This window comes from Cololabis saira, chromosome 24 (assembly GCF_033807715.1).
Source record: "Cololabis saira isolate AMF1-May2022 chromosome 24, fColSai1.1, whole genome shotgun sequence".
NCBI classification, from domain to species: Eukaryota; Metazoa; Chordata; class Actinopteri; order Beloniformes; family Belonidae; genus Cololabis; species Cololabis saira.
This window is the reverse complement of record NC_084610.1, coordinates 25,170,914-25,189,578: the sequence shown is the minus strand read 5'-3', so window position 1 is coordinate 25,189,578 and position 18,665 is coordinate 25,170,914. Positions and strand designations below refer to the sequence as shown.

Here is an 18,665-nt window from a genome sequence, read left to right as displayed (position 1 = left end):
AAATGATTGATTGATCAGAGTGACAGCTGACTGATCAGACGGAGCAGCAGGATGAAGAAGTCCTGCTTGTTATTCTGGTCCAGACCAGGTTAGCTGCACACCAGAAATCTCCATGGTAACGAGTCCAGCCCTGCTTGAAAAATTCATCATATATATTGCAATTTTCAGTATTTAATTCAAATGGGTTAAAGGCTAATGTACTGATATCAGGGGGGATAGTCACCCCAACAGGAGCTAGGCAAGTGGATGACATAACATGATGTGCAATTTGTCACATGATTATGATGAAAAACCATAGATCCATAAAAAAGAAAAAAAAGACACATCCAGATTAGACTTTAGAGTCATTCATACACATCTAGCTCTTTCAACTCTCTGATAATTTTAACCTTCGCCTCCTCTGGGGAACCATTAAGTTTAATGAACGTCTTACAGTTGGAAGTCCATGTTGACTGAATTTTCCCCTGTTTACGAAGGAATCGAGCTTTCTTAGCAATGTCTGCATTTATTTTCGTCAGATGCTCATTTAGATACACATTTGTTCCTCTTAATAGTCTCCATTGCTTTAGGAGCTCGATCTTGTGATTCCTGTTAGTGAACCTGAGAATGATGGCCGGAGGTTGGTTGTTGTTTCTTTGTGGGAGAGGGTGGCATGCTTCTATAAAACTGCGGTCTACAGCAATCTTCTTAGTCTCCAGAAAGGAAACAACCTGCTCCTCCACTGTTGCCCTGTAATCTTCAGTCATGTTTTCTTCACTGACTTTTCCCACAGCCTTGGCATATGATTGGGGCTGTGTCTTAAGACCACTGATCACAACATCATTGATTCTAGAATATTGTTCCAGCTCAGCCACCCTGCGTTCAAGATCACAGATCTTTTTGTCCTTCTCTGCATTATGTAGTTTTAGGGCTTTAATATCACCCATCATCTCCATGATTTTTGCTTGTTGCTCAGTGATTTTTTCAACATTGTCATGCAGCATTTCCAGTGATTTCTTAATATCCTCAATTTCCTTGTTCATAGCCATGTTAATCAACTTAGCTGTTTAGAACCACTTGCCACAGATCAAGGCTAAAAGTACTTCAGGAGCTTCACAGAAGAGTCCCCCTGAGGTGCAGTCGTTAGTGTATAGAGCCTAGTCTGGCCCTTCTTGTAGAGGTGAATGAACCTAAATGTTGTAACGTCTCTGTCAGAAACCAGGTTTTCATGTCAGCTGAACTGATGTAAAGAAAAAAACACATCTGATTATATTTTTATTTCCTTGTTTCTTTATTCAGATTGGTGGATTGCAGTTTGTCAGAGAACAGCTGTTCTTCTCTGGTCTCAGCTCTGAAGTCCAACCCCTCCCATCTGAAACATCTGGACCTGAGTGGGAACAAGAACCTGCAGGATTCAGGAGTGAAACATCTGTATGGATTTCTGGAGAGTCCAGACTGCAGACTGGAGACTCTGGGGTCAGACATGTTTTAATTGTGTGTTCAGATGAATCTGATGTGAAAGTTGTGTTGACACTAACCTGCAGACATCAGGCTGATCTTCTACTGATCCACACTGACCATCTGACTGCTCTCAGTTCTTCTTCTCTGCTTTAGTTTCATCTTAAACTTCCTCTTCTGATTCATTACATAAAACTAAACATGTGAATGTGTCAGACAGGAACAAATGAAGAACCAGAGATGTGTCTGAACCTGGAATAAAACATCTTCACAAACATGAATTAACTTTACAGCTAATACATTCAGAAATGTCATCCAGATGTTAATAAACTGAGAGAGTCTGACAGACAATAGTGGACAGACTGAATGTGTAGTCGTCCAATATATGAGTTATAGAGCTCATTTACTAAATAACTTCTTACTGTGGATGAAATCAGTCAAACCAACGTTGGCTTCCTTTGACTAACATTAAATTTCATTTCAACAAATACATGTTTACCGAATATAACACTCTAAACGTGGAAAAACATTTTTTAGTGTTTTTGAGATTATTCCTTAATATGTCTGTTAAAGCGACACTACGTAACTTTTCCACCTTAATATCATATTTCCAGAGTCATTGTGATGGTAAATCAACTTCCAACAGGTTTAATGAACCTCTGTCATGGTCTGAGGGGTCTGTATCTCCTTCACTGGCACTATGTAACTTTGAGGAGCATGGTAGGAACCCTGCCACACTAAAAAACTACACATCTTTACGGCTTTGACTGCTTTACGGCATACATCACTTCCCCCTCCTTCCCGATTCGTAGTCGAGACGAAAATGGGCGGGGCTTGGAGCGCAGCTCTGCAGAAGCTGATAACCCGTTGCTGTGTTGTAGCTGCAGCAGCTCCACATAACAGACGTGGGGAAAAGATTGCTAATGGTGTAACTTTTCACCGCTTTCCTGCTCGGAGGCAGAACCACGGAGGCCGGCCAATTATCTGAGATAACAACTTAAAACAGTAAAAGAGTCGTCGGCTCGGTTGGATCGCGGCTGTAACGGGTCCGACCAAACATAACGTTCCTCAGTAAACAAACAAACACTCACAGACCGGGGTCGGATCATTCAAACGGGTTTTATTCCCCACTTCTCCAGCTAAACGCAGTTGTTGGCCAGCTCTCTGCGGTGCGATTAATTTTGTTGAGGAAAAAATATTAACTATTGGATTTGTAGCTGCAGAGGAAAAAAATAATCTCACGAGGAAAAAAAAAATTATTGCTCACGCCTCGGAGCCTCTTCAAAGCAGTCAAAAAAAAGAAAAGTAAGAGTAATACAAAACATGTACTGTATGTTGTACTATTATACTAATTTATTGAAACACATGGCGAGTCAAACATTTTCCAAAGCAGCTGCCAAACACTCCTAAACAAGGTAGTAAGACGTGGGTTGTGCAGAACTGCGGCAGTAAATCCTTCTAAAGAGTGGCGCTCCGACAAGGAGCTCCACTCTTTAGTAGGGATTTCATATTGATCCAGACCGTTAATAATCATTATTTTCTCCATACGCTCCCTGGCTTCCTTGTCTAAGGTATCCCGGTAAATTCCAGTTCCTTTCCAGCAGTTTAACATCTTTTTTTTTGCGTTCCGTCTGTTCAATTGGTGGAACAGAAAAGCGTCCCGTCTTATCTCAAAACAAATGCACGCGACGGGACAGGAGTTTTCCGGCAGTATGCGCTGGTGCTCATGGGAAACGTAGTGTTCTTTCTGGTAAAACACTACCCGTTGTGTCCAAAAGATGCCGCCAAACTCAGAAAAGCTGAAAGTTACGTTGTGCTGCTTTAAGATCATTTCATGCCGGTGACGTCAAGACATAAGGTGCAACAAATAATGTCTTTTTATGGTTTTCAGTGTGTAAAAAGAAATATAAATACATGTGTGTTGAAGTAAGAAAACTGAAATAAAGCTGCTGTCTAGACGATGAGTTTCCTTCATCAGCAACAAAACATTCAACAAGAACATCAGAAACTTTGTGTTGAAACTATGTCGTCACTCAATCAACTTTTTCAGAGAAAAAACTCCTAAACAGACACATATGTTCAGATTGATGGAGAAATGTCTCCTTAAAAACATGGAAATGATGACTATTTTTCATTTATTCATCATTTATGGGAAAAAAACATTTTAACAAGTAGAAATTTTTACATCAAAACTCAGCTTCAATAAACTTTTACCTTCATTTAATATTTACATATACTGATATTTGAATTCAAATTCCATCAAAACTGTTTCTGCCATTAAAAACTACATTAAACCCTGGAGCATGAATTAGTTTCCATATTTTGACGAGTATTTGGTTGTAGTTTCCCTGTAAGGGTTCAGATTTGTACGTTTTTGTACCATCATGCATCTGTTCTTGATGAATCAAATGTATTAATCAGACAAAAGTTTTCTGCACCAGTTCCAGATCCATCACTGGAGAAGAGATGTCTTTCATGAATGCTGAATAAACACAGACGTCCTCCTGTCCTGAAACTCTTTCTCTGCTCACAAAGTCCTTCTAGGAATGAAAACTTTATTGTCCAAAACATCATTTACAAACAGACGTGTTATTGGGACAGAAACACGTGACATGAATGGACTTTACATGGTCTAGACTGTCGTCCTCATCACTGACTTTATTGAAATCAGCACAAACTCAGACTTTTCTGATCATCAAGTCAATAATACTGAAGAGAAATATACGCAGACTATTGATCACATGTGTGACATCAATATGAACATCAGCCTTCATAAAGTCCATCACCTTTCTAATTCTCATCTGTATGGAGCATTGATGATGATGATGCTGAATTGTAATTAATCTGTAAAATGATGATGAAGAAAATGAGGAAAGAAACACAGAAATGATGAATGAGTATTGATGAAATGAATGATTGATCAGAATGACAGCTGACTGATCAGACGGAGCAGCAGGATGAAGAAGTCCTGCTTGTTATTCTGGTCCAGACCAGGTTAGCTGCACACCAGAAATCTCCATGGTAACGAGTCCAGCCCTGCTTCTGTGCAAACACTAAGATTCTAACGTTTGTACTGACTGAGATATTCAAACACAACATGTTACAATAACAAGTTTATCTGCTTGGTTAACACTTGAAACTAGTTTTACTACATGAAACATTAGACATCAGTTCGTCATGTTTTTATGTCTCTAACATTCAAACAAATGCTTCATTTCCTCTTCATATAAATCAATGAGTTGACATTTGTCTCAGAATTCCTCCTGACATGTTTGTTTGTGTGGAAACGTGAATCATTTGGCTGCACAACATGGGTTTGTATGGATGGATCCACTGGTGGAGCTGCAGAGTTGAAGAGCTGAAGTCACTACGTCTTTATTGGAGCAGCAGCATGATGTCATGAATATTGATGATCTTTTTCACTGGTTCTGTTGGACTGTTGGAACCTGCATCCTGGTGGTTCAGCTCACATCTTTTATTCTTTATTCAGATTGGTGAACTGCAGTTTGTCGGCGACCAGGTGTTCTTCTCTGGTCTCAGCTCTGAAGCCTGACCCCTCCCATCGGAAACATCTGGACCTGAGTGGGAATCACCTGCAGGATTCAGATGTGAAACATCTGTGTAGGTTTCTGGAGAGTCCAGACTGCAGACTGGAGACTCTGAGGTCAGACATGTTTTAGTTGTGTGTTCAGATGAATCTGATGTGAAAGTTGTGTTGACACTAACCTGCAGACATCAGGCTGATCTTCTACTGATCCACACTGACCATCTGACTGCTCTGAGTTCTTCTTCTCTGCTTTAGTTTCATCTTAAACTTCCTCTTCTGATTCATTACATAAAACTAAACATGTGAATGTGTCAGACAGGAACAAATGAAGAACCAGAGATGTGTCTGAACCTGGAATAAAACATCTGAACAAACATGAATTAACTTTACAGCTAATACGTTCAGAAATGTCATCCAGATGTTAATAAACTGAGAGAGTCTGACAGACAATAGTGGACAGACTGAATGTGTAGTCGTCCAATATATGAGTTATAGAGCTCATTTACTAAATAACTTCTTACTGTGGATGAAATCAGTCAAACCAACGTTGGCTTCCTTTGACTAACATTAAATTAAATTTCAACAAATACAAGTTTACCTGATATAAAACTCTAAACATGCAAAAACATTTTTCAGTGTTTTTGAGATTATTCCTTAATATGTCTGTTAAGATCATTTCATCCAGGTGACGTCAAGACATAAGGTGCAACAAATAATGTATTTTTATGGTTTTCAGTGTGTAAAAATAAATACAAATTCATGTGTGTTGAAGTAAGAAAACTGAAATAAAGCTGCTGTCTAGACGATGAGTTTCCTTCATCAGCAACAAAACATCCAACAAGAACATCAGAAACTTTGTGTTGAAACTATGTCGTCACTCAATCAACTTTTTCAGAGAAAAAACTCCTAAACACACAAATATGTACAGATTGATGAAGAAATGTCTCGTTAAAAACATGCAAATGATGAATATTGTTCATTTATACATCATTTATGAGAAAAAACATTTTAACAAGTAGAAATGTTTACATCAAAACTCAGCTTCAATAAAATTTTACCTTCATTTAATATTTACATAGAAAGACTGATATTTGAATTCAAATTCAATAAAAACTGTTTCTGCCATTTAAAATCTACATTAAACCCTGGAGCATGAATTAGTTTCCATATTTTGATGAGTATTTGGTTGTAGTTTCCCTGTAAGGGTTCAGATTTGTACGTTTTTGTACCATCATACATCTGTTCTCAATTAATATAATTTCTTAATCATACAACAGTTTTCTGCACCAGTTCCAGATCCATCACTGGAGAAGAGATGTCTTTCATGAATGCTGAATAAACACAGACGTCCTCCGGTCCTGAAACTCTTTCTGTGCTCACAAAGTCCTTCTAGGAATGAAAACTTTATTGTCCAAAACATAATGTACAAACAGACGTGTTATTGGGACAGAAACACGTGACATGAATGGACTTTACATGGTCTAGACTGTCGTCCTCATCACTGACTTTATTGGAATCAGCACAAACTCAGACTTTTCTGATCATCAAGTCAATAATACTGAAGAGAAATATACGCAGATTATTGATCACATGTGTGACATCAATATGAACATCAGCCTTCATAAAGTCCATCACCTTTCTAACTCTCATCTGTATGGAGCATTTATGAAGATGATGTTGAGTTGTAATTTATCTGTAAAATGATGAAAATGATGCTGAATTGTAATTAATCTGTAAAAGGATGAAAATGATGCTGAATTGTAATTTATCTGTAAAATGATGATGAAGAAAATGAGGAGACAAACACACAGAAATGATGAATGAGTATTGATGAAATGATTGATTGATCAGAGTGACAGCTGACTGATCAGATGGAGCAGCAGGATGAAGAAGTCCTGCTTGTTATTCTGGTCCAGACCAGGTTAGCTGCACACCAGAAATCTCCATGGTAACGAGTCCAGCCCTGCTTCTGTGCAAACACTAAGGGGTAAATCCACAAAGGACAGATTGCGCCCGCAAATAGCGCTGTGAATTGCGCTGCATTAGCGCCCGCAATTTGCCCCGCTTTAAGGTCCTATTCACAAAAGATTTTGCTCTAATGATATACCGGAGCAAACACGCCCATAAAGTTTTGCGGCTGAGTGCAATTTGCACTTGTCAGAGTGAGCGGAGCTGTTTCCAGTGTTCTCCGTATTTCAGCACACAGATTGGTCCATAATGAAAACTGCAGAGAGCACAACAGCCTCAACTTTCACGTATTTGTACTAGTATTTCGCATGCAGATAGATAGATAGATAGATAGATAGATAGATAGATAGATAGATAGATAGATAGATAGATAGATAGATAGATAGATAATGGTAATTCATGTTCTTTGTTTTGCTACACGTATGAAAGCTGTATGTGTACACTGTATGAAAGCGATACGAAAACGGCCCCGCAGCCCCGCTTCACCCCCCGTTACCCTTCCTCCTTTCCCGTCTCCCCTCAGAGCTGCTCAGGGCGGGTTTATGGTTCTGCGTTCCTTTAACGCAGAGCCTACGGCGTAGGTGCGCGTCGCCGCGTACCCTACGCCGTAGTCTCTGCGTCGTTTTAACGCGGGACCCTAATTTAGGCACCATACACCTGCACGTAAAGGTTTCACGCGCGAGTAAAACTCATATGAAAAAAAATCTGAGTCCCTTTAGGGGCTCCGTGGGGCTCCCTAAACGCAGCCCCTCATTTGTTCTGTCCTAAAGTGTGAGGAGGTTCCCCGCATGTCACCACGGCAGCAGCAGCAGCAGCACCAGAGGCCTGACTGACTGAGCTTCACACAGAGGGACACGATCAGCGCTATTTTAATTTATTATTTTATTATTTTAAGTCTGATATATGTTGTGATATGTGATGACATTATTAAGCTGTTAAACACACACATTCTAGATTATGTTTATATGGTGGAATTGTTTGTAATAAAGCAGCCCCTAGCCTACTGTATGGATAAATCCTGAGCTCCGTCCTGTTACTTTTATTTTTAAATCCGAGATAAGTCCACAACCCCACTTGATATGACTGTCTACAGTCATGTCTGACTGTAGATTTCACCCTTAATATCATTCAGTATCACACAGGCTTGAATGACATTGAGAGAGAGAAACAGAGAGACGGGGAGTGAGGAGTTTGCGCGCAGTTTAATACACGCTTCTGAAAGACGGTATTTGCTCCACTATTTTTGCGTGTGGCAAATAGCCCTGGCCTTTGTGAATTAGGGGCTTTTTGCAATGAGGCTTATTTGCATAGAAAGGGGGCAATTTTGCGCCGAATTACCTAATTTGCATGCATGCAAATGGTACCGGCGCAGACTGCCACTATTTGCTTGGCAGCGCAGTTTGTGGAGCAATTCCCCCTTTGCGGGTGCTTTGTGAATTAGACGCTCTCTTTTTGTCTCATTTGCACCGGTTTAGCGGCCGCAAAAGCCGCGCAATCCTTTTGTGGATTTGGCCCTAAGATTCTAACGTTTGTACTGACTGAGATATTCAAACCCAACATGTTACAATAACAAGGTTATCTGCTTGGTTAACACTTGAAACTAGTTTTACTACATGAAACATTAGACATCAGTTCTTCATGTTTTTTTGTCTCTAACATTCAAACAAATGCTTCATTTCCTCTTCATATAAATTAATGCGTTGACATTTGTCCCAGAATTCCTCCTGACATGTTTGTTTGTGTGGAAACTTGAATCATTTGGCTGCACAACATGAGTTTGTATGGATGGATCCACTGGTGGTGCTGCAGAGTTGAAGAGCTGAAGTCACTATGTCTTTATTGGAGCAGCAGCATGATGTCATGAATATTGATGATCTTTTTCACTGGTTCTGTTGGACTGTTTTAACCTGCATCCTGGAGCTTCAGCTCACATCTTTTATTATTTATTCAGATTGAAGAACTGCAGTTTGTCGGCGACCAGGTGTTCTTCTCTGGTCTCAGCTCTGAAGTCCAACCCCTCCCATCTGAAACATCTGGACCTGAGTGGGAACACGAACCTGCAGGATTCAGGAGTGGAACGTCTGTGGGGATTTCTGGAGAGTCCAGACTGCAGACTGGAGACTCTGAGGTCAGACATGTTTTAGTTGTGTGTTTAGATGAATATGATGTGAAAGTCGTGTTAACACTAAACTGCAGACATCAGGTTGATCTTCTACTGATCCACACTGACCATCTGACTGCTCTGAGTTCTTCTTCTCTGGTTTAGTTTCATCTTAAACTTCCTCTTCTGATTCATTACATAAAACTAAACATGTGAATGTGTCAGACAGGAACAAATGAAGAACCAGAGATGTGTCTGAACCTGGAATAAAACATCTTCACAAACATGGATTAACTTTATAGCTAATACATTCAGAAATGTCATCCAGATGTTGATAAACTGAGAGAGTCTGACAGACAATAGTGAACAGACTGAATGTGTAGTCGTCCAATATATGAGTTATAGAGCTCATTTACTGAATAACTTCTTACTGTGGATGAAATCAGTCAAACCAACGTTGGCTTCCTTTGACTAACATTACATTTAATTTCAACAAATACAAGTTTACTGAATATAAAACTCTAAACTTGCAAAAACATTTTTCAGTGTTTTTGATATTATTCCTTAATATGTCTGTTAAGATCATTTCATCCAGGTGACATCAAGACATAAGGTGCAACAAATAATGTATTTTTGTGATTTTCAGTGTGTAAAACTAAATATAAATACATGTGTGTTGAACTAAGTAAACTGAAATAAAGCTGCTGTCTAGACGATGAGTTTCCTTCATCAGCAACAAAACATCCAACAAGAACATCAGAAACTTTGTGTTGAAACTATGTCGTCACTCAATCAACTTTTTCAGAGAAAATGTTTGAAAAAACTCCTAAACAGACAAATATGTACTGATTGATGAAGAAATGTCTACTTAAAAATATGGAAATGTTTTTAAGGGGACAAAGTTCAAATTTTTACATCAAAACTCAGCTTCAATAAACTTTTACCTTCATTTAATATTTACATAGAGAGACTGATATTTGAATTCAAATTAAATCAAAACAGTTTCTGCCATTAAAAACTACATTAAACCCTGGAGCATGAATTAGTTTCCATATTTTGACGAGTATTTGTTCTAGTTTCCCTGTAAGGGTTCAGATTTGTACGTTTTTGTACCATCATGCATCTGTTCTTGATTAATCAAATGTATTAATCAGACAAAGGTTTTCTGCACCAGTTCCAGATCCATCACTGGAGAAGAGATGTCTTTCATGAATGCTGAATAAACACAGACGTCCTCCTGTCCTGAAACTTTTTCTCTGTTCACAAAGTCCTTCTAGGAATGAAAACTTTATTGTCCAAAACATAATTTACAAACAGACGTGTTATTGGGACAGAAACACGTGACATGAATGGACTTTACATGGTCTAGACTGTCGTCCTCATCACTGACTTTATTGAAATCAGCACAAACTCAGACTTTTCTGATCATCAAGTCAATAATACTGAAGAGAAATATACGCAGACTATTGATCACATGTGTGACATCAATATGAACATCAGCCTTCATAAAGTCCATCACCTTTCTAATTCTCATCTGTATGGAGCATTGATGATGATGATGATGATGAAGATGATGCTGAATTGTAATTAATCTGTAAAAGGATGAAGATGATGCTGAATTGTAATTTATCTGTAAAATGATGATGATGAAAATAAGGAAACAAACACACAGAAATGATGAATGAGTATTGATGAAATGATTGATTGATCAGAGTGACAGCTAACTGATCAGACGGAGCAGCAGGATGAAGAAGTTCTGCTTGTTATTCTGGTCCAGACCAGGTTAGCTGAACACCAGAAATCTCCATGGTAACGAGTCCAGCCCTGCTTCTGTGTAAACACTAAGATTCTAACGTTTGTACTGACTGAGATATTCAAACACAACATGTTACAATAACAATTGTATCTGCTTGGTTAATACTTGAAACTAGTTTTACTACATGAAATATTAGACATCAGTTCTTCATGTTTTTGTGTCTCTAACATTCAAACAAATGCTTCGTTTTTCTCTTCATACAAATGAATGAGTTGACATTTGTCCCAGGATTCCTCCTGACATGTTTGTTTGTGTGGAAACGTGAATCATTTGGCTGCACAACATGAGTTTGTATGGATGGATCCACTGGTGGAGCTGCAGAGTTGAAGAGCTGAAGTCACTACGTCTTTATTGGAGCAGCAGCATGATATCATGAATATTGATGATCTTTTTCACTGGTTCTGTTGGACTGTTGGAACCTGCATCCTGGTGGTTCAGCTCACATATTTTATTCTTTATTCAGATTGAGGAGCTGCAGTTTGTCAGAGATCAGCTGTTCTTCTCTGGTCTCAGCTCTGAAGTCCAACCCCTCCCATCTGAAACATCTGGACCTGAGCAAGAACCAGAACCTGCAGGATTCAGGAGTGAAACATCTGAGTGGATTTCTGGAGAGTACAGACTGCAGACTGGAGACTCTGAGGTCAGACATGTTTTAGTTGTGTGTTCAGATGAATCTGATGTGAAAGTTGTGTTGACACTAACCTGCAGACATCAGGCTGATCTTCTACTGATCCACACTGACCATCTGACTGCTCTGAGTTCTTCTTCTCTGCTTTAGTTTCATCTTAAACTTCCTCTTCTGATTCATTACATAAAACTAAACATGTGAATGTGTCAGACAGGAACAAATGAAGAACCAGAGATGTGTCTGAACCTGGAATAAAACATCTGAACAAACATGAATTAACTTTACAGCTAATACGTTCAGAAATGTCATCCAGATGTTAATAAACTGAGAGAGTCTGACAGACAATAGTGGACAGACTGAATGTGTAGTCGTCCAATATATGAGTTATAGAGCTCATTTACTAAATAACTTCTTACTGTGGATGAAATCAGTCAAACCAACGTTGGCTTCCTTTGACTAACATTACATTTAATTTCAACGAATACAAGTTTACCGAATATAAAACTCTAAACTTGCAAAAACATTTTTCTGTGTTTTTAATATTATTCCTCAATATATCTGTTAAGGTCATTTCATCCAGGTGACATCAAGACATAAGGTGCAACAAATAATGTCTTTTTATGGTTTCCAGTGTGTAAAACTAAATATAAATCCATGTGTGTTGAAGTTAGTAATCTGAAATAAAGCTGCTGTCTAGACGATGAGTTTCCTTCATCAGCAACAAAACATCCAACAAGAACATCAGAAACTTTGTGTTGAAACTATGTCGTCACTCAATCAACTTTTTCAGAGAAAATGTTTGAAAAAACTCCTAAAGAGACAAATATGTACAGATTGATGAAGAAATGTCTCCTTAAAAACATGGAAATGATGGATATTGTTCATTTATTCATCATTTATGGAAGAAAACATTTTAACAAGTAGAAATGTTTACATCAAAACTCAGCTTCAATAAAATTTTACCTTAATTTAATATTTATATAGAAATACTGATATTTGAATTCAAATTCCATCAAAACTGTTTCTTCCATTAAAAACTACATTAAACCATGGAGCATGAATTAGTTTCCATATTTTGACGAGTATTTGGTTGTAGTTTCCCTGTAAGGGTTCAGATTTGTACGTTTTTGTACCATCATGCATCTGTTCTGGATGAATAAAACGTATTAATCAGACAAAGGTTTTCTGCACCAGTTCCAGATCCATGACTGGAGAAGAGATGTCTTTCATGAATGCTGAATAAACACAGACGTCCTCCTGTCCTGAAACTCTTTCTCTGCTCACAAAGTCCTTCTAGGAATGAAAACTTTATCGTCCAAAACATCATTTACAAACAGACGTGTTATTGGGACAGAAACACGTGACATGAATGGACTTTACATGGTCTAGACTGTCGTCCTCATCACTGACTTTATTGAAATCAGCACAAACTCAGACTTTTCTAATCATCAATTCAATAATACTGAAGAGAAATATACGCAGACTATTGATCACATGTGTGACATCAATATGAACATCAGCCTTCATAAAGTCCATCACCTTTCTAAATCTCATCTGTATGGAGCATTGATGATGATGATGCTGAATTGTAATTAATCTGTAAAATGATGATGAAGAAAATGAGGAAAAAATAACACAGAAATGATGAATAAGTATTGATGAAATGATTGATTGATCAGAATGACAGCTGACTGATCAGATGGAGCAGCAGGATGAAGAAGTTCTGCTTGTTATTCTGGTCCAGACCAGGTTAGCTGCACACCAGAAATCTCCATGGTAACGAGTCCAGCCCTGCTTCTGTGTAAACACTAAGATTCTAACGTTTGTACTGACTGAGATATTCAAACACAACATGTTACAATAACAAGTTTATCTGCTTGGTTAACACTTGAAACTAGTTTTACTACATGAAACATTAGACATCAGTTCTTCATGTTTTTTTGTCTCTAACATTCAAACAAATGCTTCATTTCCTCTTCATATAAATTAATGCGTTGACATTTGTCCCAGAATTCCTCCTGACATGTTTGTTTGTGTGGAAACTTGAATCATTTGGCTGCACAACATGAGTTTGTATGGATGGATCCACTGGTGGAGCTGCAGAGTTGAAGAACTGAAGTCACTACGTCTTTATTGGAGCAGCAGCATGATGTCATGAATATTGATGAAGATCTTTTTCACTGGTTCTGTTGGACTGTTGGAACCTGCATCCTGGTGGTTCAGCTCACATCTTTTATTCTTTATTCAGATTGAAGAACTGCAGGTTGTCAGGGATCAGCTGTTCTTCTCTGGTCTCAGCTCTGAAGTCCAACCCCTCCCATCTGAAACATCTGGACCTGAGTCAGAACCAGAACCTGCAGGATTCAGGAGTGAAACGTCTGTGTGGATTTCTGGAGAGTCCAGACTGCAGACTGGAGACTGTGAGGTCAGACATGTTTTAGTTGTGTGTTCAGATGAATCTGATGTGAAAGTTGTGTTGACACTAACCTGCAGACATCAGGCTGATCTTCTACTGATCCACACTGACCATCTGACTGCTCTGAGTTCTTCTTCTCTGCTTTAGTTTCATCTTAAACTTCCTCTTCTGATTCATTACATAAAACTAAACATGTGAATGTGTCAGACAGGAACAAATGAAGAACCAGAGATGTGTCTGAACCTGGAATAAAACATCTGAACAAACATGAATTAACTTTACAGCTAATACGTTCAGAAATGTCATCCAGATGTTAATAAACTGACAGAGTCTGACAGACAATAGTGGACAGACTGAATGTGTAGTCGTCCAATATATGAGTTATAGAGCTCATTTACTAAATAACTTCTTACTGTGGCTGAAATCTGTCAAACCAATGTTAGTTTCCTTTGCCTAACATTCAATTTAATTTCAACAAATACAAGTTTACCGAATATAAAACTCTAAACTTGCAAAAACATTTTTCTGTGTTTTTGATATTATTCCTTAATATGTCTGTTAAGATCATTTCATCCAGGTGACATCAAGACATAAGGTGCAACAAATAATGTCTTTTTATGGTTTTCAGTGTGTAAAACTAAATATAAATACATGTGTGTTGAAGTTAGTAAACTGAAATAAAGCTGCTGTCTAGACGATGAGTTTCCTTCATCAGCAACAAAACATCCAACAAGAACATCAGAAACTTTGTGTTGAAACTATGTCGTCACTCAATCAACTTTTTCAGAGAAAAAACTCCTAAACAGACAAATATGTACAGATTGATGAAGAAATGTCTCGTTAAAAACATGGAAATGATGGATATTGTTCATTTGTACATCATTTATGGGACAAAAACCTTTTTAACAAGTAAAAATGTTTACATCAAAACTCAGCTTCAATAACATTTTACCTTCATTTAATATTTACATAGAAAGACTGATATTTGAATTCAAATTCAATCAAAACTGTTTCTGCCATTAAAAACTACATTAAACCATGGAGCATGAATTAGTTTCCATATTTTGATGAGTATTTGGTTGTAGTTTCCCTGTAAGGGTTCAGATTTGTACGTTTTTGTACCATCATGCATCTGTTCTTGATCAATCAAATGTTTTAATCAGACAAAAGTTTTCTGCACCAGTTCCAGATCCATCACTGGAGAAGAGATGTCTTTCATGAATGCTGAATAAACACAGACGTCCTCCTGTCCTGAAACTCTCTCTGCTCACAAAGTCCTTCTAGGAATGAAAACTTTATCGTCCAAAACATCATTTACAAACAGACGTGTTATTGGGACAGAAACACGTGACATGAATGGACTTTACATGGTCTAGAGTCTAGACCATGTAAAGTCCATTCATGTCACGTGTTTCTGGGGTTAGGGTTAGGGTTAGGGTTAGGGTTAGGGTTAGGGTTAACCCTACCAAAAAGAAAAGCAAAAGCTTTAATCGCAAGTACGACATTATGTATATAAAATACGGATTTGTTGCAACGGGCGATTTGGAGGCGCCAAACACACTTTGTATTTTATGTGGAGAAACGCTCGCCAACGAAGCAATGAAGCCATCCAAGCTTCAAAGACACTTAAATACAAAACATCCTTCTCTCAAAGACAAACCAGTGGAAGGAAAAAACGTGAGTTAGATTTGCAGAAGCAAGTTTTAAAGGCCACAACATCAGCTAACGTCGCTGATGATAGCCTGCATTTTAAAATGCATTGTTTTTTTCTAAAATGTTTATTAAAATTGACATAAATTGTCAACCGGTCCCTGAGCTTTTTGTTTATACTTCTGCTGGTCCTTGGCACAAAAAAGGTTGGGAACCCCTGGTCTAGACTGTCGTCCTCATCACTGACTTTATTGAAATCAGCACAAACTCACACTTTTCTGATCATCAAGTCAATAATACTGAAGAGAAATATACGCAGACTATTGATCACATGTGTGACATCAATATGAACATCAGCCTTCATAAAGTCCATCACCTTTCTAATTCTCATCTGTATGGAGCATTGATGATGATGATGCTGAATTGTAATTTATCTGTAAAATGATGAAAATGATGCTGAATTGCAATTCATCTGTAAAATGATGATGGACAAAATGAGGAAACAAACACACAGAAATGATGAATAAGTATTGATGAAATGAATGATTGATCAGAGTGACAGCTGACTGATCAGACGGAGCAGCAGGATGAAGAAGTCCTGCTTGTTATTCTGGTCCAGACCAGGTTAGCTTCACACCAGAAATCTCCATGGTAACGAGTCCAGCCCTGCTTCTGTGCAAACACTAAGGGCCTGATTTACTAAAGGTTTGCGTGCGTAAAAACGTGTGCAAACTTGACATCACCCGCAAACCAATGTGCAAGCTGATCTACTAACAGCGTGCAAAGAGGACTGCGCCTCTCAAATGAGCAAAATAGCACACGCTGTTCATTTAGTACTTTTGCCCTGATGAATAATAAATATGGGGCGTACCCGCCAGAAATCGCTAAATACTGGGAGGGGAAAATGCAAATATCTCCATTTACCACCCGCAATGAGATTTACCAAGCCTGAAAGTTTTTGCGGGGATTGTGATTGCGTCTGTATTTAATACGTTCGAAAGGAAGGTGCTAATCTGCCCAGCATTACGCAGGGATGCTTGTTGGTGCCTGATTTGAGGACTGGGGTGGGGATGGCTCAATTTGTGGTGAGGATTATCCACATGCAAAAGGAGAAATATTTTATTTGAATGTTAAATCGAGTATTATTCAGCAAAAGGTTGCAACAGGAGGCACATTCATTTTTTTATTTGTGATAATAAATAAATCACGTGTTATTGAGTGTGAAATCATCCTTCGTAAATTACATTTAATTAAAACCCATGCTTATTAATCACAAAACACAAGTTAAACATCATGACCAAATCCGCTCCGACCTGTGATCAGCGCAGACAGACTGCAGCTTCGCTTGAATTATGGTTCTGCGTTAAATCGACGGCGTAGCCGACGGCGTAGGGTCGCGGTGCGGTGTGCGTCGCCGCGTACCCTACGCCGTCGGTTCTGCGTTGGTGTGACACGGAACCATAAATCAGCCAACGGGAGCAAGGGGTTGAGGGAGCTGGGTTGATGTTGATCCGCGAACCAAACTTGTTAAGGAGCATCAAACTCACTCTTATCTACGCGGAAATAACGCTAAAATATAAAGAAGGCTTCCCAAAGTGTGATCTATGGTGAAATAGGAAAATTAAGATATCAACTCTTCTAAAGGTGACACATGCATTTAATTGACTTCATGGCGCCAGCCTTGGCGTTTATTATTACGCAAATGTGGAATGTTTGGGTCTGTCTAATTTCGTTAAATTAAATTTGGAGATTCACCGTTCACATTTTTATGTGTATGCGTTGTATATGAGAGAGATGGAGAGGGCGAGGGAGGGAGGGAGAGACGTGGCCTGTACGTTGTTGTTTTTTGTTTTTTTGCAGTTTGGGTGCACAATACACTTGTGTGTGTGTGTATTAAAAAGACATTTTGCAGTATGTTGTGTAATTGAAACTGGTTTGCTGTGATCGTTGATGGCAAACTCTGTTCTGCCGCCGACTCTGTTTTAACCTCATCTGCCGTTCTTTTTGTCTTACCAACTGCATTTATTCTATTGCAGGTTTTCTCCGATATTGCGTTTCTTTTGGTAATGTTTAAATTTCTTTGCTGTAGTTCATGAATGTGTTTATTTGCCTCTTCCACTAATATTTCTAACTCCACTGCGTCAAATTTCATTTTGCGCTTGCGACTATCCTGCTTTCCATCCAGACTCTCCATGACACGCAACACCTCATTTAAATACTGCTGTTTGCACCTGTTATCAATTGCTCACGCAATCTTAGTTGATCACCCGCAAAACACACAACAACAGCACGTGCAAACTTTTTCAGTGCACACACAATTTAGTACTCTTTATTTAGGATCTTAGTAAATCGGGCCCTAAGATTATTACGTTTGTACTGACTGAGATATTCAAAAACACAACATGTTACAATAACAAGTTTATCTGCTTGGTTAACACTTGAAACTAGTTTTACTACATTAAATATTAGACATCAGTTCTTCATGTTTTTGTGTCTCTAACATTCAAACAAATGCTTCATTTTCTCTTAATATAAATGAATGAGTTGACATTTGTCCCAGAATTCCTCCTGACATGTTTGTTTGTGTGGAAACTTTGATTGGATTTTGATTTGAGTTTTTTTTATTTCGGTCCATTTGGATACAACATAGTTAAACATAAAAAAAGGTCCAATATTTGAAACTTGAATCATTTGGCTGTACAGCATGAGTTTGTATTAATGGATCCACTGGTGGAGCTGCAGAGTTGAAGAGCTGAAGTCACTACGTCTTTATTGGAGCAGCAGCATGATGTCATGAATATTGATGATCTTTTTCACTGGTTCTGTTGGACTGTTTTAACCTGCGTCCTGGTGGTTCAGCTCACATCTTTTATTCTTTATTCAGATTGGAGTTCTGCAGTTTGACTGGGATCAGCTGTTCTTCTCTGGTCTCAGCTCTGAAGTCCAACCCCTCCCATCTGAAACACCTGGTCCTGAGTGGGAACAAGAACCTGCAGGATTCAGGAGTGAAACGTCTGTGTGGATTTCTGGAGAGTCCAGACTGCAGACTGGAGACTCTGAGGTCAGACATGTTTTAGTTGTGTGTTCAGATGAATCTGATGT

At 38.5% G+C, this 18,665-nt stretch overlaps 1 protein-coding gene across 1 annotated transcript in view; it reads left to right on the top strand.

The window, feature by feature from the left end:
* Positions 1-18,665, top strand: part of LOC133425135 (NACHT, LRR and PYD domains-containing protein 12-like) — a 105,721-nt gene that overhangs the window by 85,569 nt on the left and 1,487 nt on the right. Inside the window, exons 13-15 of the mRNA XM_061715815.1 lie at positions 1,279-1,455; positions 8,904-9,080; positions 11,333-11,477. Of these exons, the coding sequence (XP_061571799.1) occupies positions 1,279-1,455; positions 8,904-9,080; positions 11,333-11,477 (499 nt within the window). The remainder of the gene's footprint in view (positions 1-1,278; positions 1,456-8,903; positions 9,081-11,332; positions 11,478-18,665) is intronic.